The 22,277-nt window shown below is 47.8% G+C and overlaps 1 protein-coding gene across 1 annotated transcript in view; it reads right to left on the minus strand.

The window, feature by feature from the left end:
* Positions 1–1,487: 1,487 nt before the first annotated feature.
* ATXN7L2 (ataxin 7 like 2) overlaps positions 1,488–22,277 on the minus strand; it is a 106,115-nt gene continuing 85,325 nt past the window's right edge. Inside the window, exons 10-11 of the mRNA XM_069633003.1 lie at positions 17,980–18,847; positions 1,488–2,485 (exon numbers count right to left, since the gene is read on the minus strand). Coding sequence (XP_069489104.1) covers positions 2,471–2,485; positions 17,980–18,847 — 883 coding nt within the window. The 3' untranslated portion in view covers positions 1,488–2,470. The remainder of the gene's footprint in view (positions 2,486–17,979; positions 18,848–22,277) is intronic.

A 22,277-nucleotide genomic window follows, 5' to 3' on the forward strand; every position in this document is an offset into this window, starting at 1 on the left:
CTTTTGGAAAAAAGTAGGTAGTTCAATGGATTGAATAATATGGAATTTAGATATGAATTTAGGTGAGAATTTAGGGTGTGTTCTAAGAATCATCTTGTCTTTGTGGATGAAAATGAAAGGGTCTTGTACAGATAGTGCCTGTAGCTCACTGACTCATCTTATCAAGGTGATAACTGACAAGACTGCCTCTCTAGTAGTTAAGTGTTTTAGGCTGGCCTTGTGCAATGGCTCAAAAGGCGAATCTATGAGCTTTGCGAGTACAACGTTAAGGTCCCAACCTGGTGGAGGGTTTGAAATGGGAGGTTAAAGTCTCTTTAACCCTTCAATGAATGCTTTGATAAACAGGTACCTACCACCAAGACAACTTGTTTTGAGAAGTAGTGTCAGCGGACAGGGTGCTAGATGTACTTTGATGGAATTAAATACTAAACCAGAGTCTAGTAGGTAAAGCATAGAGTGGAGAATGTAAGATGGTGAACATTAAATTGGATTTAAGTTTTGTGATCTGCGCCCGATGACAAACCTTTTCCAATTTTTAAAGTAACCATGTCTGGTGTTGGGTTTCTGTGCTTCTTTGAGGATATCCATACACCTTTGAGGGAGGTTTAGGTGCCCAAACTATGATTTCAGGAGCCAAGGTGTCCCCTCATGTTTGGACAGCATGTTGCAAGGGCACAGAAGTTTGATTGGTTTGCACATTGCTAGTTTGAGTAGGTGTGGAAACCATGGTTGTCGTGCCCACATTGGGGCGATCAGGATCAGAGTGACTTGTTCCTGGTTCATCATGTGCACTATCCCGCTGAGGAGTGGTGTCAGTGGAAAAACGTAAAACAATTTCCCTGACCAACTCGTCCACAGGGAGTTCCTCTTGGACACTGGTTGGGGACACCTGGATGCGAAGTCCGGGCATTGTGGGTTTAGGTTTGTTGCGAACAAATCTAGAGGTGGATGACCCCACAGGGAGAAGACTTTGTTTACAATGTCTTTGTAGATTTGCTACTAGTGTTTCTCGGGTAGAAGACGTCTGTTCAAGAGCGTCTGCTCAAGAGCGTCTGCTAGAGCCCTGAGTTCGCCTGGAAAGTGGTGAGAGACTAGAAACCTGTTCCACTTGAGCGCCCAATTCCACATTTTTTGGGATAGTCTGGACAAACTAAGAGAACTACTCCAAACCAACCACTGGATTAAGAATATGTGAAACATGTCAATCAAAAACAGATCCACATGCTGAAAAATAGCCGGAAGATTATAAAACCAACATTAGTATCAAGAAAGAACAAATCTGGCTGGAGGCAAGAGTGAGAACAGCAACTGGGGTCAAGCCAGTGGTAGCCAGCTATCTAAACTACAGTCATGCACTTTGTTTCCCAACAACCCAATGGATGTAGACGTTTTGGTTACAGAGGAGACAGGACACAGCCATATTCAGGGCCACAGGTGCAGAATATCAAAGCAGTAGAGAAAACGCATTTAAAAGGAAAAACAAATCATTTTATAAATATGGCGACCACATTGTGGCCTCTGTCCCTTTAATCAGCTTTCACCTTTTTTCTTTTTTTAGCAGCAACAGAACAGGAAAAGAGTCTTGAGGTATTTTTTTTAAGAGTTTAAAAAAAATATAAAGTTATAAAAAGCAGTGAACTCTGCATCCGAATTTCTCTGTAATGGCACCTGGAGGCCCAGAACTGGCAAACACGGCCTCAAGTAGATCAGCGACACTGCGTGGATTGGCCAAAACTCAGATGGCATCAGTAACCCTGCACATATAGGCTTGGCCATGCCTCTGATGATATCAGTAAGGCTGCATTGATTGGCCAACACTCAGGTGACATCAGTAATAAGCTTGTCCAAGCCTTCGATGGTTTGCATGGATCGTGCTGGACTCAGACACGCATCAGATTCCCCCAATAATGGTGTGGCGTGGCCAGGACTCCGACATGGCGTCAATGACATCAGTAATGCTGCAGGATTGGACTTGGGCTCAGACTCGCCTCCAATTTCCTCAGTACTTTGTGGATTGTCCATGATCCCAAAGACATTGCCAAAATCAGACTGGCCTGGATTCAGACACGCAGCCACAAAAGGCATAACAGGGCATAGCTAACCCTGGAGCCACCAACATGCCATCTGTAGCAGTGCATGACCTGTCCCACACTCACGGTCACCCGTAACAACACCTTTACAGTCCATGACCAGCGAACACCTTCATTAGTACATGACACATCGACGATGATGCCGTCTTGCTGCATAGAAGGCTCGTATCTGATGGACACTGTCATGGTGTGTGGAAGACCCAGGGCTCACGGACACCTGCGACAGTCGCTGTCATGTCCAGGACTCTCCAAACCACTTCTGACATTGTCAGCCATGTCATCCAGGAGGCCCAATGCTTGGGCACCCTTGCAATACTTATCCTAGTGCCATGAAGCCCAGGACTAGAACACTCCCAATAAGGTCAGCAGGCACTTTCTTGCTAATGCGCTTTTGACTAAGAGGAAAAGAGAACAAAAAAAAGAATTAGTCCATACCATTTGCATTTGCTAAAGTGTTTTAACAGTTTCTCAATTGAAATGTCACTGAAGGATTAGAAGCATTCGGTAAACTGTAATCTGTAATTAACGGTGCTAGTTATTCAAGATGTGGGGGAGCAATAGGATGCGTGGGTAGGAACAGTCAAAGCTGAGTTAAGAGGTCTGGCTGGTCTCTAATAGCCCCAATACAATCAGATGCAGCAAAAGATAGATATCTGGCAGCAATCTGCACTCATGCCACAGCACAAAACCCATACCAAACATCCTGCTTACCTACCCACTAATATCTGATGCACTGCCACTCCAAAATCACAAGCCCCATTTGTGACATCCTGTTTCCCCCAACTACCCAGTCACAACATAACACAAGCCTGTCCTAAGCTATGTTATGCACTTGTGGATTTTGTATATATCCTCACTGTATAAATGTTGTATAGTTTTATATCTACTATTGTACATATGATTGTTTCACTCAATGTAACCTGTACAATTTCTGCAACTATGTTGTACCTTAAGAAATGCGCCCAAATACCCTTCAGTTTGGTGCACTATACAAGCAAATAAAACAAACAAAACAAACCCATCACCAGGCACTCTGCCGCCTAACCCCTCAACACAAAACCAATATCTGTCCGCCCACCTTTCCAACAACACCCATATGTCGGGTCCTGCCACCCTCTCCATCCACACCAACACCGAACCCATAAGGGTCTTCCTGCCCCCCAACATGTTGGGGGACAGCACAGAACCACTACCTGGCATCTCAATTTTGGCAGACGCCAAACAATGTGATAAGATGAGATGCCCAAGTTCAAACAGCTATGAGGTGAAACCAGGACACAGCACAATCTGCACTCCAAGTGCTTGAACACATATCCTCTCAGATTGAAATGATACAGGTGTGTTAATGTATGGTTTTCAAGAGCTAAAATAAAGCGCAGTTATGGCAAGGACTTGAAAGGTACATAATTTAAACTATAAAGCAAGTTAAGACATATCCTTATGTTAAGTAAAATGTATAACTATCTTTATTTTCCCACCTTTATGTTGCATTCTAGTATTTGTGGTGTGGCATTAATGGCAGCTGGGGAGGGTCAGACGAAGGAGACAGACTAGACTATCATCTTCACCACAGTTTTGGTTTAAATGCTAAAAACAAATGCCTCACTTTCTCTAAGCTATGGGTTTCCCTATAACATAATTAAGTAGGAAGCTCGTCGTCAGTTGTGAAGTCCAAAGTAAAGTCTGTCATCTGTCCAAAACTGACCTACGCTGACCCTACCACTAGTACAAAACAACTAAAGTGCAGGCGAATGGCTCCCTTCTGCTGGGACAGCTTTCTCAGCCATTTATGTTGGTATAGAATCTTCAGGTTCTTGGCTATCAATCGTATTGATCAATTCCGTTCACTTGGGGGACTTTTCCAGCCTCCTGGCTTCTGCCTTTCTTGATCTTGTAAGATCATTGAAGGTCTCTCTTTCTCCGATGCCCAACTTATCTCTTGAGGTTTATAAACAAACACTCTTTATTGTCAGAGTCCTCAATTTGTTTATCACTTTGCTTTTCACTGGGAGGAGTATGATGAGCCCAGCAATGATTCTCACTCTTATGATCACCTGGTCTCTCACTGGGACGAGTATGATGAGGCCAGTAATGATTCTCACTCTTATGATCACCTGGTCTCTCACTGGGAGGAGTATGATGAGCCCAGCAACGATTCTCACTGGGATGAGTATGATGAACCCTGCAACGAGTCTCACTGGGAAGAGTATGATGAACCCGGCAAGGATTCTCACTGGGAGGAGTATGATGAACCCTGCAAGGATTCTCACTGGGAAGAGTATGATGAACCCTGCAAGGATTCTCACTGGGAAGAGTATGATGAACCCTGCAAGGATTCTTACTGGGAAGAGTATGATGAACCCTGCAAGGATTCTCACTAGGACGAGCATGATGAACCCAGCAAGGATTCTCACTGGGACGAGCATGATGAACCCAGCAAGGATTCTCACTGGGACGAGCATGATGAACCCAGCAAGGGTTCACACTCCGATGATCACCTGGTCTCTCACTGGGATGAATAGGATTAGCTCAGCAATGATTCTCACTCTTATGATCACCTGGTCTCTCACTGGGATGAGCAGGATGAACCCAGCAATGATTCTCATTCTTATGATCACCTGGTCTCTCACCAGGAGAAGTATGAAGAGCCCAGCAATGATTCTCACTCGAATTATCACCTGGTCTCTCAGTGGGATGAATAGGATTAGCTCAGTAATGATTCTCACTCTTATGATCACCTGGTCTCTCACTGGGACGAGTATGATGAACCCAGCAATGATTCTCACTCTTATGATCATCTGGTTTCTCACTGGGATGAGTATAGTACTGCAAATCATTATATTAGTGCAGATTATTTATACGCATGTGAGTATGTCACTCGTTAATTTTGTCTTTTCACTTTGATGAGGAAGAATACACTAGTCTTTATATTCGTTGCTTTTCATTGTACAAATCTGACTGTGCCATGAATTACATGCGCCTTTCTCCCTGGGTCTCTCGCTCCCCAGAATAGAGTATCAAAGAACATACATCACCACAATGCTCACACCACTGGCAAAACAATATTGCCCATCACACCGCGTCAGTGGCCCTGAATCCACTACAATCTACACAGGATCCTCCTCATTCCAGTTAACCAAGCCTTGGAACTCCCTGCCCAGACAGCTCTACATAGAGGAAGATCAGGCAGACCTCATATTCATCATGGGATTCCAAGATGGCCGTCGGGGCAGAGAGTCGTGGTTAAGCCTCGCTCCTGCCTGGCCGCACCGAAGCACATTTAGCACCAGATCTGAGAATTAAAAGCACCTTCGACGGCTGCCATCTCCCCCCTCCCCTTCCCTCCCCCCAAGGACCCATTGCTGCAACGAGAAGGGGGAATCGTTGCGGGGGAGAGAGCGAGCAGAGGCAGCGCCGCTGGCAGAGCCACCCCTCCCCCGCCCCCTCCAAGAGCACAGCGCGCCATACGCGACCGGTGAGAAGGAGAAGCCGGGACGGGGCCCGTCTGTGGACGACAAGGCAGGGCACACTTGCACACCGGCATACATCCACCACGCGGTGGGGACTCTACAGCGCAGTAAACGCCCGGAACGAAGGCACAGGAGGCCGTGGGTGTACATCAAGAGGCCCGCCCCTCCCCCTCCAAGCAACCGCGCTCCGCGCCGGGGTCCCGGACACCAACAGACGCGGAGGAACCGGAGGCCGTGCCCCGGCCGCGTTGCGTATCAGCAACTGGGGGCAACTTCTCTGGGAAGAGGAGTCCCCGCTTGGGCTCAGGAGCCGTGGCTGGGCTCTGGTACGTGTGGGGAAACTCGAGCGGAGAAGGAACGCACTGCACTGCCTTTGGACCTGTGGAGTTGCAGCGACGAACGAACTGTACAGGTGAGAGGAGCTCCCCTCCATCCCCCCTCGCATGGAGATCTCTGGAGGCCACATTCTAGGCGGGAGCCAACCCCCTCCTCGTTGAGCATCCCCCGCAAGGACAAGCAAGATACTCTGCACCAAGGGGGCAAAGTCCCCACACACCATTGCTGGCATACTCTGAGCTTGCGGAGACAGGGAGGTTATAAAGGGAAGACGGGAAGAGACCAGCAGAGAACCAAGGACTCAACCCCCAGATTTAACATCAGCACTAGGGGTAACTGAGCAAGCAGTCTCCGGTGGCTGGAGGGCTAATAAGCTCCCCTAAAGAGATAAGGCAGTAGGACCTGGGGGCTCACCTCCTAGCAAGCTCACCCCGCCAATTCTAGAACGCTACGCAGAGGCACCAGAGGCACAGCACAGTTCACAAGGAGTAAATACACCCTGAGAGTACTGCACAAAGCAAGGGCAATGTCCAAGGCAAAGGGTAAAAGGGCCGCGACGCAACCGAATCTGCAATCGGCTATGCAAGACGCAAGCATACTCCAAATGTGGGCGTCCGATATCCCTATAACCACCAAGGGTAGGTCGCAGGATGACCCACTAATGGACTCCATCCCCCCCCCCCCCCCCCAAGGCATGCAACCAACCCCCGTCAAGAGATGACATGCACATCTGGTTCGTGGAGCCCCAAGACAAATTCATGTCAACGGTTCAAGACCAATTTGCCACAATGAGAAACGATATGAAACAGGTAGTTCAGGACTTCAAGCACGATGTAGCCAAACTGGAAGAAAGGACTGACACCTTAGAGAAAATTGTGCAAAACGCGGAAGAAGAAGCACAACAAAACAACAAAACCCAGGAACACTTGGTGCGATTAACCCACAATTTAGAAATCCAATGCGAGGACCTAGAAAATAGGTCCCGCAGATCTAATATCCGCATTAAAAACATGCCTGAGACAGTGCTGGATAAGGATCTCAAAAAAGTGGTACAGGAAGTGTTCAGGGACTGAATTGAAATACAAGATGCGGACGTCATAGGGATGGTCATAATACACAAAGTGGGCCCAAAAAGAACAGGCGCCCCAGGGGAAAGAGCTAGAGATGTTCTGGCAGCCCTCACATCATATCCACAGAAAGAACATATACTGAGGAGAGCGAGGCTGGTAGACCATATTAGGATGAATGGGGCAGACATACAGCTTTACCAAGATCTTGCATCAGTGACGTTACTAAAAAGGAGAGAAATGGCACCACTGATAAAAGAGCTGAACGCAAAAGAAATAAGGTACAAATGGACTTTCCCGTTCAGCCTACTATTCGAGTGGGAAGGCAAACAAAGGAGAGTGACAACTTGGGAAGAAGGGCTGCATATAATGGACATACAAACAGAGGAGGAAGGAAACAGGATCATCAAAGCAATAGGGGACAGGCAAAAAAGGCCGAGAGGTTGGGAAGTGGTTCGGCAGAAAAAGAAACCATCTGGTAAGGGGAACTCCTAACCGTCATCTGTGAAGGAGGGGAGCTCCCATGCAGGATGAAGACCGGGGGCGTCCCCAGCCTACGGAATCTGGAGAGGTAATCTATGAAGGAACTCAGAAAAAGTAATTTCCAGCGGCCCGGCTGGGGGATCAGGTACGGACACGTAGGAGGTCAGAGGAATATACAGGGTTTAGGACTCCCCGCACAATTTAACCCGAGTCAACAGAGGGCAGGGAGCGATAGGCGCAACCCCCTAGCATCCATAGGTACCCGGGCCCTCCTCGGGATCAAAGTTGGTTGTGTTGTTTATAATGGGGGGGGCGGAGTTGGGAAGTTGGGGGGAGAGGGAGGGAGGGTTACTCCGGAAGACAGCAAGGATCACAACACTCAGGCTCTTGTGACATCTAATCAGGGTCCTTTGGTGTGGGGAAAATCAGAATTTTAACATTAAACGTTAGGGGCCTGAACTCCCCAGTGAAGAGGAAGAAAATAGAGAATATGCTCAAGAGGGAGATGGCGGACATTCTGTTATTCCAGGAAACACATAAGAGCAAAAGATAAAAGTAAGGTTTATCTCAGGGGGTACACTGTGGTGGCACAATCAAACGCAACTGGAAAAAGAGCAGGTGTTCTAATAGCCACACGGAGGGGAAGAGATGCAACACTAATAGATAAGCAGACAAGACAGGGAGGGGCGGGTCGTGTTCGCCAATGTTTTTCTAGAGGGCTCTAGGCTCACCCTGGCATTAATAAACGCACCAAACACGGGCCAAGATGGATTCTTGCACGATACGATGGGGAAGTTGGAGGGGTTCGCGAAGGGAGAGATAATACTGGGGGGTGACTAACATGGCATGGCAGCCGCAATTCGATAAGAGTGCGGGGGGGGGGCACAAAACCAAGGGGCCCCCTCAAAGCATCTAAAGCATCAAATGGATCAGAGGGCGCTATGTGATGCATGGAGAGAACTGAAGGGTCTAAACAAAGGCTACACATATTGTTCGCATGTCCACAATACGATGTCGCAAATAGATTATTTCTGGGTGTCGGTGGGAGTGCTGGGCAATGTTCATGGGATGGAATTAGGCCTAATTGCACTCTCGGACCATGCCCCACTCTGGCTGGACGTACAGACCCCGGGGAAGGGTGGGGGGCTGTGGCGATGGGGACTCCCGCATGATCTGCTGTTAGACCCGGTGACAGGAGAAGCAATCAGGGACAAGATAGCAGAATACTTCGAACAAAGCGACACTGGGGAGGTCCCTTTGGGTACAGTTTGGGAAGCATTCAAAGCAGTTACCCGGGGACACATGATAGCTCTGAAGGCCACCAAGGACAAACAAAGGCACGGGTGGGAAAGAGAACTTTAAAAGAAACTCACTGATATACGTGAAGAGCTATTGACACGCCCTACCAGAAGCCTTAGGAAAGCACTGAGACACGCGCAGGGGCAACTGGAAATGCTTCGCAACAAAAAGGCAGAGACATCCCTCCTCTATCTCAAGCAGAGATACTTTATTAAAGCCAATAAGGCAGATCGGTTCTTAGCGAGACAACTCTCCGCTAAAGAAAAATCATTAACCATTCTAAACATCAAAGACGCACAGGGTGAGATGCATACACGCACTAAGGACATGGGGGAGGTTTTCAAATCATTCTATCAAAATGCATACGCAACAGAGCACCCAGAAGAGGGCGATCAAAACAAATTCCTCCAATCTCTCCCCATCCCAAAGATTTCGGAAGAATAGAAAATAGCTTTGGAAACCCAAATCACGGAGGAAGAGGTGAAGAAGGCAATAGCAGGACTCCCATATAACAAGGCTCTAGGTCCAGATGGTTTCACTGCCCCCTTCTATAAAAAAATATGCGGATATCCTTACCCCATTCCTAACAAAATTATTAAAGAACTTCAAAGAAAGCGGAAACGTAACCCCGTCCATGAATGAGGCCAAAGTTTTAGTATTCCACAAACCAGGCAAAGATCCCCCCTCCCTGGCTCCTACCGCCAGATAGCATTGATAAACTTAGACTCAAATATATATACAAAGATCTTAGCCGCCAGGCTGTCTCTGCTACTGTCCTCTTTAATAAGCCCAGATCAATCAGGCTTTATCCCTGGCAGGCAAACCCATGACAATATTAGAAGACTGACACACTTAATAGAAAAAGTAGGCATCACACACACACGCCAGCCATACTATTATCACTCGACGCCGAAAAGGCTTTTGACCGGGTGGAATGGTCCATGCTCTTCAAAACATTGGAGCGAATGGGGTTTGATGAGCAATATATAAAGATGGTCAAAGCCAACTATGTCTCCCCATCAATAAGAGTAGCGATCAACGGGATAGTCACAGACAGGGTAGAGATTACCAGGGGGACAAAACAAGGATGCTCATTATCTCCCCTCCTATATGCCATATTCCTGGAGCCGATGCTGATTAAGATTAGGGAAACTGGCAAAATAAAAGGGGTTGAGATGGCAGGCAGGCAGCACAAGATCATAGCATATTCAGATGATATGCTACTAGCCCTAGAGGACCCCGGGAAGTCATGATCACGTACGCTGCAGGAACTGGAGGTATTTGGGGAGATATCAGGCCTAAAAATCAATAGGAACAAATCCGAAATACTACCATTAGCGGGGGATAATGAGGCACAGGAGAGGGTGGCGGGATCACTAGGTCTAAAAATCGCGAAAGAAGGAATCAGGTACTTGGGAATAACACTCACGCACAGGGTGGACCTACTGTACAAAAGGAAATTACCCCTCACTACTGGCCAGAGTGAAAAAGAACTTGGAGCGATGGTGCCTGCTAAGGATTTCATGGTGGGGTAGAATCCAATCGATAAAAATGAACATTCTACCTAAGATGCTGTACCACTTCCACACCTTCCCGATCTCACTTCCAAACTCTTTCTTCAAAACTCTGTCAAAGACAATTTCATCATATATCTGGAATAAGAAACCACCAAGGGTTGCAAGATCGGTCCTCACGACATGTTAAAGAAGGGGGATTGTCATTGCCACACTTCAGGAAACTTTTATTTGCCATTTACTGCAGTTAATGTCAAATACATTGGACTGTGCATGGCTGGCCTTTGGGTAGCAGCATTGCACCAAATATGAAGTGGGCGTATGGCAACATACACCATTTTACAGAGAACACTGGTAACTATTTTGAAACCAGTCAGGAAGGGGAAAGTGCATTTCGCTTAAATTGAGTATGTAAACTAAGGAACTCGAATTGCAAGTCGAGTGGGAGTTTTAAGAATTTTCAAAGGCCAAAACACTTGAAACAAGGACACATATTTGGAGATCCAAACTCTCCATAATTAGACTTAACTCTCAAACAACACCCCATAAACATAATGGAATCGAATCAGGACCAATAGCATGACAGAACACCTGCTGCGCTTAAAGGAATCGGAATAAGGATTGGATTAGCAGGAGCTACAAGCAGCATAATCCAGTGAACAGGAACTACCTGTAAGGAATCAGGAGTCATTATATAGTGTGTTATATGACAATGCATTACTTACCGTAAAAGCATTTCTGATGGTTGTATCTGCTTAGATTCACATGCTGTGCATAGGTCCGACATCCAGTGGTCACTGCGGAGTATTGCATTTTGTTTTTCGTAGTCGAAAAGGGGACGTCGACAAGGCGTGTCTGTAACACTATCCCTATAGTGACGTGCGTTGTACCCACAATCCCTCACGCGTCGAGGTCCCTCTGTTTGTATTTTTCTGCCCTGAGGGAGCCTTCTAGACGTGAGTGAGTACAGAAAAGAGAGAAATATAGAAAGATGTCTATGTTCCTTCCATCCAAGCGGGGAGGAAGGGTGGGCGCATGTGAATCTAAGCAGATACAACCATCAGAAATGCTTTTACGGTAAGTAATGCATTGTCTTCTGATGTTTGTTAATCTGCTTAGAATCACATGCTGTGCATAGACTAGCGAGCAGTACCCGGAGTTGGCGGTGGGTTATGAGAAGGAAAAGTAGAGAAAAGATGTCTTAATACTGCCTGCCCAACCTGGGAATCAGATCTAGAGTGTGCATCTAGACAGTAGTGTTTTGTAAATGTGTGCACAGAACTCCAGGTTGCCGCTTTGCAGATGGACTCAAGGGGAACATTTGCAATGAATGCTATGGAAGCCCCCGTGCCTCGAGTGGAATGTGCTCTTGGCTTGGAGGGTAGTTCTCTCTTAGCAAGAGTGTAACAGAGAGTGATGCATTGTACAATCCATCTAGATATAGTGGACTTAGAGACTGCATCTCCTTCTCTTCCTGCTGCCACCGAGACAAAGAACTGATTAGTCTTTCTCAGTGATCTGGTTCTTTCCATGTAGAACATGACAGCTCTGCGTACATCTAGTGTATGCAGACCTTTTTCTCCCAAGCTGGAAGGGTTTTGAAAGAACGTTGGTAGTTCTATAGATTGGTTTACATGAAATTTTGAGATGAATTTTGGTGCAAACCTTGGGTGTGTGCGAAGAACCACCTTATCTTTGTGAACTGATACGAAGGGGTCTAGTACAGAAAGAGCCTGTAGTTCACTTACTCTCCTAATGGATGTGATAGCTATTAGGAAAGCAGTTTTAAGAGTGAGGTATTTAAGAGTTGCCTTGTGCATGGGTTCGAAAGGAGTGCCCATGAGTCTAGAAAGTACCACGTTTAAGTCCCATCCGGGAGCTGGGTTAGCTATCGGGGGGTGTATTCTTTTTACCCCTTCCATAAAGGCTTTGATAACTGGTATCTTCCACCACGACACTTTAAGTTGGGATGTGGTGTATGCAGAAAGTGCCGCTAGGTGGACTTTAATGGAATTAAACACTAGACCTGAATCCAGTAAATGGGTCAAGTACAGAATAATGTCAGTGGCAGAGCAGTCAACCGGGTTGATGTTCTTACTTCTACACCAGATGACAAATCTTTTCCACTTGCTAGAATAGCAGTGGCGAGTATTAGGTTTTCTGGCTTCCCTGAGGATGTCCATACATCTCTGTGGGAGTTGTAAATGTCCAAATTCTATGATCTCAGGAGCCAGGCTGCTAAGTTCATGGTCTGAGGGCATGGATGCAGTGTTCTGCCCTTGTCTTGTGACAGCATGTTGTACGGGCAGGGAAGTTTCACTGGGGGAGATAGGGACATCTCCATCAAGTGAGCGAACCATGGCTGCCGGGCCCACATTGGGGCCACTAGTATCATTGTAACCTGCTCCTGGTGCATCTTGTGCACCACTTTGTTGAGAAGGGGAGTCGGGGGAAAGGCGTAAACAAATTTCCCTGACCATTGAATCAACAGACCGTTCCCCTTGGACTGGTTCTGGGGGTACCTGGAGGCGTAACTTTGGCATTGTGAGTTCTCCAGGGTTGCGAACAGGTCTATTTCCGGGAATCCCCATTGCGTGAAGACGTCTAAGACGATGTCTTCGTGCAATTGCCATTCGTACTCTTCGGGCAGTGGGAAGTCTCTGCTGAGTTTGTCTGCTAGCAGATCGAGTTCCCCTGGTACATGTTGTGATAGTAGGAACATGTTGTGTTTGAGAGCCCACTTCCATATATTCTGGGACAGCTTGGACAGTCCTGGAGAGTGAGTGCCCCCTTGCTTGTTGAGGTAGTACATGGCTGTGGTGCTGTCTGTGAGGACCATCACTGTCTTTCCTTGTAAGTGCTCCTGAAAGGCTTTCAGTGCTTTGAACACCGCTAGTAGTTCCAGCAGGTTTATATGCTTGGATGATAAACTCTGAGTCCACACTCCGTGGGCCGTCTGATGGGATAGGTGAGCCCCCCATCCTGTAAGGGATGCGTCTGTGGTTAGAGTGGCTTCCACTGCGGGTGTGGCAAAAGTTTTCCCTAATAACAGGTTTTCTTTTGTCCACCACCGTAGCGAGAGAACCAAGGCCTGCGAGACCACCACTAGATCGTCCCATTGTCCGCTGGCCTGACACCACTGGCTGTAGAGCCACTCTTGCATTGGGCGCATGCGCAGGCGCGCGTGAGGTACCAAATAAATACATGACGCCATCATCCCTAGCAAGCGCATTGCTTTGCGTACCGTCACCTCTCGGCCTACTACATAATGGGGAATTTGAAACAGCATGTTTTGGACCCTCTCGTTGGAGGGGAATACGAGGCCGTCCTTTGTTCGAATTAGAGCCCCTAGGAATTGTTTGGTTTGGCTGGGGTCTAAGCTAGACTTCTTTTCGTTGATGGAGAAGCCCAGTTGGGACAAAAGGTCTACGGTCTTTTGGGTATTGGAGAAGCATGTTTCGTAAGAATCCCCTGTTATGAGCCAGTCGTCGAGGTAAGGGTATACCGGGATGGATAATCTGCGCAGGTGGGCCGCTGCCACTGCCAGTACTTTCGTGAATACCCTTGGTGCAGATGCTATCCCGAAGGGTAGTACTCTGAACTGGTAGTGTTTGTCCTCTATTTTGAACCTGAGGTATTTTCTGTGCGATGCCAACATTAAAATATGAAAGTATGCATCTTTCATGTCCAGTGTTGTCATGTAATCCCCTTGTGATAATAGTGGGATTACCTCCTGTAAGGTCACCATACAAAACTTTTGGGGTTTGACAAATATGTTCGCTGGGCGCCGATCTAATACAGGGCGCATGGTTAAGTCCTTTTTGGGTACAAGGAAGTACACTGAATAAATACCTTCTGTTACCTGTGATAGAGGGACGGGCTCTATAGCTTCCTTCTTCAGTAGTTCTTCCACCTCTTGAAGAAGAATGGAGAGGTGTTGCGGTGTCATGCGTCAGTTCCATGGGGGTTTGTACTTCGGGGAACCGTTGAACTCGATGCAGTATCCGTGGGCTATGGTGGATAATACCCAACGGTCTGACGTGATTCCCTCCCATGCTGAAAGGAACGATGTTAGCCGGCCCCCGACCGGTGATGCATGGGAGGGGACCCGAATTTTCGGGTCATTTGCTGGTATTGGGCGTGGAACCTCTGGGGCTGGAGCCACGACCTCTTCCTTTGCCACGGCGTTGGCCTCTTTGACTGAACTGGGTGTTACCCTGGTTAGTGGGCCAGTTGGAGGCAGAGTAATATTGTTGTTGTTGGTTCTGCTGCTGTCTTTGGCCACGAAAGGAGCGTTTATTACCATAGCCTCGCCTGTTAGGGGGCCTTGAAATTTGATCAAGAGTCTTGATGGTATCAAACTCTTTTTTAGCATGTTCTAGGGCCTCATCTACTGCTTTCCCAAACAGATGCGTCTGTTCAATGGGTTTATTTATGAGGGAGGCTTGGGTTTTGGGCTTAAAACCTGAATTGCGTAGCCAAACGTGGCGCTTGAGAAGTATTCCCTGCACTAGGGAGCGGCCAGCCGTCTCAGCGGCATCTAGGGAGTTCTTAACGATGCCCTGGTTTACCAGTGTGCCCTCTGATATTATAGCTAGCAGCCGAGAACGCAGAGGTTCAGGTGCTTCCTCTGCTTCGCTGCGCAGCTTGTTCCACTGTGCATCTGCGTAGCTAGCTAAAAGTGAGTTGTTATTAGCAATTCTAGTAGAGAAGGCGGCGGAGGTCGTGATTCTCTTCCCCAGTGCGTAGAGTTTTTTGCCTTCTTTGTCTGGAGGTGCTTCACTAGTGGATAGTGGCACCCCTGCTCTTTTTCTTGTGTTGGTAACCACAAGGGAGTCCGGAATAGAGTGTCCTCTGATGTATAAAGGGTCAGAGGATGAAGGGCTGAAGAGCTTTTCTATTCTAGGGTTGACCCCTCTTACTAAAGCTGGGTTTGTAAGGGAAGGAGAAATTCTTCTTTTAATAGAAGCCAGGAGTGGAATAGATTGGCTAACAGGGGCTTTTTCTTTGATGACTTTTTCTACAAAGTCAATGTCTGGAAGAGTTTCCCCTGTATCAATCTCAAAATGCGCTGCTGCCTTGCGCAATAGTGCATTGAGGGAAGGTTGGTCATCTATGGGAGAGGAGTTCCCATGTGAATCCTTGAGAGGAGAAGGTAGAAAGGCATCAGGGTCTGAATGTACTGATGGGGATTGCCAAGGCTGCACTGACGGTGAATGCCAGGGCTGCGAGGTAGCTGTATCCTCTTCAAACCCTGTAGCAGTGGTGTAAGGATCTTCTTCGAACCCCTCTTCCTCAAGTTCTACCTCTTCTTCTCCCCCCAAACACTCCTCATCTTCTTGGAGGTATTGCTCCTCCTCAGTGAGGTCAACCAGCCTAGGAATCTTGACTCTAGGGTCATCCTGTGCCCATTCTCTTTGTCTTTTGTGAGTGGGTGGGTCTTGGTTTCCTAGAAACCTTTCCATTTTCTCCATGCAAGAATGGAGTCTTTCAAGGGTCTCATGGGGTACCCCTGAATAGTCTAGAGGGGGGAAATTAGTGTTTTCGCCTTCGAATCGTTTCGAACGCTCCCACAACGTCGGCGAGAGGTTCCCGTCTCCTTCTGAAAAGCCTTCAGGTAGTTCGGAAGCGTCCTTTGGAGAAAGGGGTAGTTCCTGGCTACTTTTATGTTTTTTCGACGCGGTATTCGACGTTTGTTTCGTCGTCCGCGTACGCTTGTCTTCGGCGACAATTCTCGCTAGGCTCTCGACCATGATTTTGTCCGTCGAGGGCTCTGTTGTCGACGTTGTGTGCGTTGCGTGTTGTACCTCGACGGTCGCTCTATGGAGCGCTGCGTCGGATGTTTTTGGGGTAGCGCCCGTGTTAGATGGAAGCCCAATCGCTGGTCGCGGCTGCGTTTGCGGGTGGGGCTTGTGACCTTTACGGTCTGCGGTAGACGCCGGAGTGCCCTGCGTCCCCTTCGGCTCTGATGGATCCTTCGTTCTCGACGAAGAAGAGCCGTGGGTAGTGTGTTTAGCCTTATGGGGTTTGTGTGCGTCCTTGTCGCCGGGGTGTTCATCCCCATAAGCAGGGCATGAGCCGAGCCCGTCGGGGCCGGGGACGGACGACGAGGAGCGGGAGCGCTCCTTCTGGGGGTTCATGACTTCCGTAACGGACGTCGAGTTATCGCACTCCTCGTCACTTTCAGTAACAGCGGCAGCGGGTGAGGAAACTGACTTCGACATCGCGTAGTCCGCCCACCTCTTAACCCTACGTTCTTTAAGAGTCCTGGGTTTTAAGAGCTTGCAGGCTGCGCAGCTGTTCTCTATGTGATCGAGGGGTAAGCAACGATTACAGAGCTTGTGCTTATCTTTCCAAGTATATTTGCCCCTGCAGCGTGGGCAAAACTTAAATGGTGTCCTCTCCATAGCTGAGGCAATAATAGCTGGCGATAACAACCCCAAGTGAAAGAAAGGGGAGAAAGAAAGACATTCTCAAAGAGAAGAGACAAAGTTTTAACCCCCACTCTCCCTACTGTAAGTTGGCCGTCGAGGCCAGGCCACGTGTTCGGCAGCGCCGAAGGATCTCATCCGCTCTTCCTCTCCGTCGAAAATCAGTTCGGCGGAGAAGCAGCTTCACAGCTAACGTCGAGGGGGAGGGATCGTTATCAATATATTATCAGTATATTAAGTTATGACAAAAAGGACCGAGGTCCGTGGCAAGTATAGCAATGTCTCTCTAGGAGCTCCGCGAAAGGCGACCAGAAACTGGGCGGAAAAAAACAATCTGAGGGACCTCGACGCGTGAGGGATTGTGGGTACAACGCACGTCACTATAGGGATAGTGTTACAGACACGCCTTGTCGACGTCCCCTTTTCGACTACGAAAAACAAAATGCAATACTCCGCAGTGACCACTGGATGTCGGACCTATGCACAGCATGTGATTCTAAGCAGATTAACAAACATCAGAAATATATATATATATATATATATATATAGTGTGCTGCAGCTGTAACCCCCACAGGAGATGCAAACTAGAACTCTTTGTCAATTATATATGACCCAGTACGCTTTTAATGTCTCCTGGATGCGTCCTACTCCTCATTTATAACATTCCTGAATGCACATGGTTAATGTCATATGCATATATCTATATGACACCAGTTGGCCGGGGGAGCCAAATAAAGCCCCTGTTAGCTGTTAAGGTGTCCCCAAAAACACCACCTTCCCATTCCACACCTAACCACCTCACCTCACAGCTCCCTTACACTAAAAACACCAGGCAAACAAACATAATACAGCTTTATGCGTAATCGCACCACTGCCTTCATTAAACTCAGCAGAGCCACTAAAAAGCTCATTGAATGGCCCACCATAGCTTTACCTATTACATACACGACCTGACCCCCACCACAGCAAGGACTATCTCAATGTACCAGTGTGGTTACCTCATACATCTTCGGTTCTCTCCTCCAGATAAAGCACACAATTGTCACTTATGCAAATCACACAGAACTATACTGTTATCCAGGACATGTGTATGTCTTCCCTGCAGTCATCAACGTTCCAGGTTTTGCCTCCAACCCACTAATGCCTTTCACCCAACCCCCACCCTTTTTCTTGCAGCACCATGTGCAACAAGGCAAACCAAAAATATTGGTGTGCTATACAAGACCACATTCCATTACTACAAAGACAGCCTTCAATGCGCAAGTGCACAGCTGCCAGGGAATTATCACCTTTAAAGTGTTCCGCTTCTCCTCAAACCCCAGCGAAGTACCCGGCTTCTTCCGCCGGGCTGTGCAGCTATCATCCGAGGGAGAAGGATGCTTCGGCTTCACTGACCGGCAGTACGTTGCCAGGTTTTTGCGCTTTTTTGCCTCCTCTTCGGAAATGCAATTCGGTGGTAAAGTTTTTGAGCTGTTCAGGGGGGACCCCCGGTTTTCCAGCGGTAAACTTTTTACTTGCTGGTGAGGAGGTCCCCGAGGGTCCAAATGGGCCACCTTTTTCATCTTACTGCCAGGTGAGAGCGCTCCGTTGACAAGAGAATCAGAGGAAGGCTTAGTCTGTGAAGGGTAGGACGAGGGCGATGGAGCAGGTGAGAGCGACGACGAGGCTCGTATACTGGAAGGCTTAACCTTCCCAAGGTCAAGAATGCAGTTTCTTTTGTGGGACGACGGGCTATGGGTGGGGTCGGAAGACAGTTTGCGTTTTCGAGAGAGGGCCTCAGCATCCTGGCTACTCCCCTCCTTCACCTTTGGGGAGCGGCCAGACTTGTTGGATGGAAGTCTGCTGAAGGAAGGGGAGGGAGTGTTGGCCGGCAATGGAGAAGTGATTGAGTGGCTGCTGCCTCCAGTACAATCCGACTGGCTGCATGCTGCAGCAGCGTGAGGAGAGGCAGCTGCATAGCCGAGCGAAGGGTGAGGCCGGATCTCCTTTGTACAAGTGGCCGAAGTCACAGAGGAAGAGGCGGTCCTGGGAGGAATTCCATGGGAAGGTCCAAGTAGAACAGCGCTAGAGTTCGGAGAGGGACGCGCTGCTGACGATGTCTGAATGGGAGATGCCTCCGTTGCGGGTATCGGAAGGTCTGTTGCTGGAGGGATTTTCCTAGTTTTAATAGAAAATACAAAGCAGTTATAATTTACTCAAAAACAACTCAGTTGCCATCAAGATGAGAAACTATTGAAGGATGATAAAAGGAAATGTACATGCTCTTGTTTGCCAGCGTTCGATTCCTCTCATGCTGCTCTATTCACTAATTAAAAGACACCAGGTTTATCAGTTACATCAGCATGGGAATCTCTGCAACATTAAATTCTGAAAAAACAGATGCTCCCCATTTTCATCAATGAGACTGCCCGCTTAACTCCTATCCCACAGGCGGACGTCTGAATATTCAGAAGACAGGAAGTCACTTTGAGCCCACGAAGCACAATGGAGGCAGACAGGTGTGTGCAAGTTCATTTCAGAGTGTGTGACCATATCACATGCTGAGGACGAAGAGATGGGATCTCGGGTGCCTGGAGGGAGGCGTGGGTCACCGTTCTGTGATGCAGATGCCACAGGATATATAGGGTGCATCGCCCAGGCTCTCTGATCAAAGCCTAACCGTGTACGTTTACTCAGCTGGGTTCTCCTCTATCCTGATTTATAGCAAATGAATAAGTTGGGCAGAGGAGCCTATAGTCTGCACAGTCACTAAAGGATGTCCACAAATCCCAGAGTATAGAGGGGGAGCCCCCATCCCCTGAAAAGAAAAGGCTCACAAGCGCATTTCATCCAGCGGTCTGTGAACCTAATGAACTCCAGTAAACCTGGACACGCAAGAAATCTCAACCCTTCTGTCCCTCAGTAGCAACGCTAGCTATCATCAGCCAACTGGGAAACGGATCCCAGATAGGATCATGTTGGCAGGCGGACTGTTAAGCAATCACTAACACTTATGAAATGTGTATTCCAGCCAGGTACAATCCATCGCCAAGTACGTTCAACCGACAACCGCACCTGAGCGCACGTAGCCAAACGAGCACCCTGGGGCCAATCCCATGCAGGAATAAGAGGGCACCAGGGCTCTCGGGAGGTGTTGTAGTGACAGAGGGCGGTGGTGAAGACGAGAGGCATGTGGCGGGTCAGGTGAAGGCCGAGGACTCTTGCAAGACATTTCAAATGTGCAGTATTAAAGAAAAGGAAACAGGTCTACCTTTCCCTACTTCTATGGGGTGTTCCCTCCCTAGCAAGACTAGCTACGCTGCTCGTCATCTGCCCACCGTCCAAACCAACCCTAACTGACCCTAGCACTATTTTACCAACTAAAGACTCGCTTCTCCAGGGTTTTGCTTTTAGCAAACCATTGTTCAATAGCTGGAAGGAGAGGGTAGACCAGATTCCTAAGCGCTCTGGATTAGTAAATTAGGGGAAAAGGGTTTCTCCTAATTTATAATGAACAGTTAATCAATTTGAATACAACACGTTTCAAAAACCTGAGTGAGACACAAAATGGTCTACATTTATTTTGCAACCCACAAACGTAACCATAATCACAATTCATAATACATACAACTTAAATTATCTAAATAAAAAACAGAAACCCTAATCGCAAAACCATAATTTGAAACTGATCCAACAATAACTCATTGAACAGCACGTGCTAATGTTTCGCCGTACTTGGCTTCTTCCAGGTGATCAAAACTTGTATACATTCTCTCAAAATAGAGTCTCTGTTGATCCAAATATTTGTATTGCTATCATCAGAATCAATGTTCCTTCATTGGGTCTGTTTGATTCACAAAGGGTGTCCTCATAGGTTTAGCCAAGGAACTGTGGACTGGACACGTCCTTCCGTTTAATCTTTAGGCCTCTCGGTATGTGCCCCGTTTCAAAAGGGTGTCCTCATTGGGATCACTATTAGTCTATTGAGACCGTCTCAAAATATATGAGCAGATTCGTGGTTGGTGAAATATTTCAGTCTTGTCCTGATTAGGATCACTCTTATGTCAAGTTTCCTGCAGTCACAAAGGCTTGTGGTCTCAGCATCGTTATAAGGACCTCCGGTCCACCGTGGTTCCTTTGTGATCAAGCCACCACTTCTAACTGCTCTCCCTTCCCACTTTATCAGGCATGCTATGTTCAGATCTTCAGCTCCTGCTTGCCAGCTGGTTTCAAATTCACAGGCTTCCTGGATATCACTGTCTCCTCCCTCTTCAGTTCTGAGATAGCCTTGGGCCTTCACAGTGGTGGTCGGGGTCGGTCGCTCTCTCCCCCTCTCCCTCTCTCTCAAACGAGAGTCCCTCCAGTTGAGGTCCCACTTGACTGTACCCAAGGAAGGGTGTTGCAGAGCGGGTCTCCCCCTTGGGGAGAAGGGACTCATTCCCTATATTCGTCACTGAAAGCAAAGTGGAGGTGATGGTGGAAAAGAGAACTATAGAGGGGAGGAGGTGGTGAGAAGTGGCAGCTGAACCATGGAGCAGCAACAGATGAAGCAATTAACAGAGCAGCTGGTGGAGCGAGAGATGGGGCAGAGAGGTAGAAAAGAAAACATTGGGAGGAGGGAATGAGTGAAGAATTAAGGAAAAGCAGGACAATTAGAGACCTTAGCAAAGTCGAAAGGCAGAAACAGGAGAGTTGAGGAAGAAAAGAAGAATAGAGGGATGAAGAGGAATAGAACAAGTAGAGCAGGCAATGAAGAAAGACGAAGGAATGGGAACAGGGACAAGAAAAAGAATCCATAGACATTTCATCAGCACAAAATGGCAGTAGTGTAGAGGCCTTCCGTCACACTATAGGTCCTGGGAAATCTACACATTAAAAAGGTCCACCACTGTCAAGAGGGTAAATGGGGGAAGCCTTTCTACCCAGTGCGCAAGTCGGGAGCCTGACCCCTGTCAAGACACCAAAAAGCACCAGGGCTAGTGGTGCTAGCGATTCCAGAAGTCAGAGGGGACCTACATGGTATCCTAATGTGCCCAACAGAAGCCACAAAAGCAGCACAAGGCACTTTAAAGCCCAGACTGAGTGGCTGATGCCAATAAAGCAGAAATATTGGGGAGCGAGGGAAGGACTGAGAACCACAATCCTAAAAGAAACCAGAACATGGCGTCACTGCGGATACCTCTCAATCCACATGACTCAGATAATCCCCATCTCAGGTTTTCCGTTATACCAAACTAAGAGAAAAGACCTTTATATTTTGGCTTCAAGGGGCCACTTGATACCACTAACATGGCAATGGCGGTTCTTGGCTTCAACAGCCCACAAGTATGTCTAAAGTAATTGATTTTCCTTGATATCTTCTGAAGCCAAATCTGTCCTAAGAAACTGAATTCTGTGCCAAGGACAACGTAGGAACTTTGCACCACCAATTACTGCCGCCCTTCAGCTCATCCGACTCTGAATACTCAACCTGGAATCACCAAATCGTTACTCGCAAAGGTGTTGGACTCTCTCCCTGCACCAGTGTGCCATCACCTCTGAAACCTGCCATTCTCCTGCACCAGAACTGCCTTTTCTGGCATAGCGTATTGCTCTCCTGACTCGCTAG

The sequence above is a fragment of the Ambystoma mexicanum genome, chromosome 13, assembly GCF_040938575.1.
Source record: "Ambystoma mexicanum isolate Mex_15411 chromosome 13, UKY_AmexF1_1, whole genome shotgun sequence".
Taxonomy (NCBI): domain Eukaryota; kingdom Metazoa; phylum Chordata; class Amphibia; order Caudata; family Ambystomatidae; genus Ambystoma; species Ambystoma mexicanum.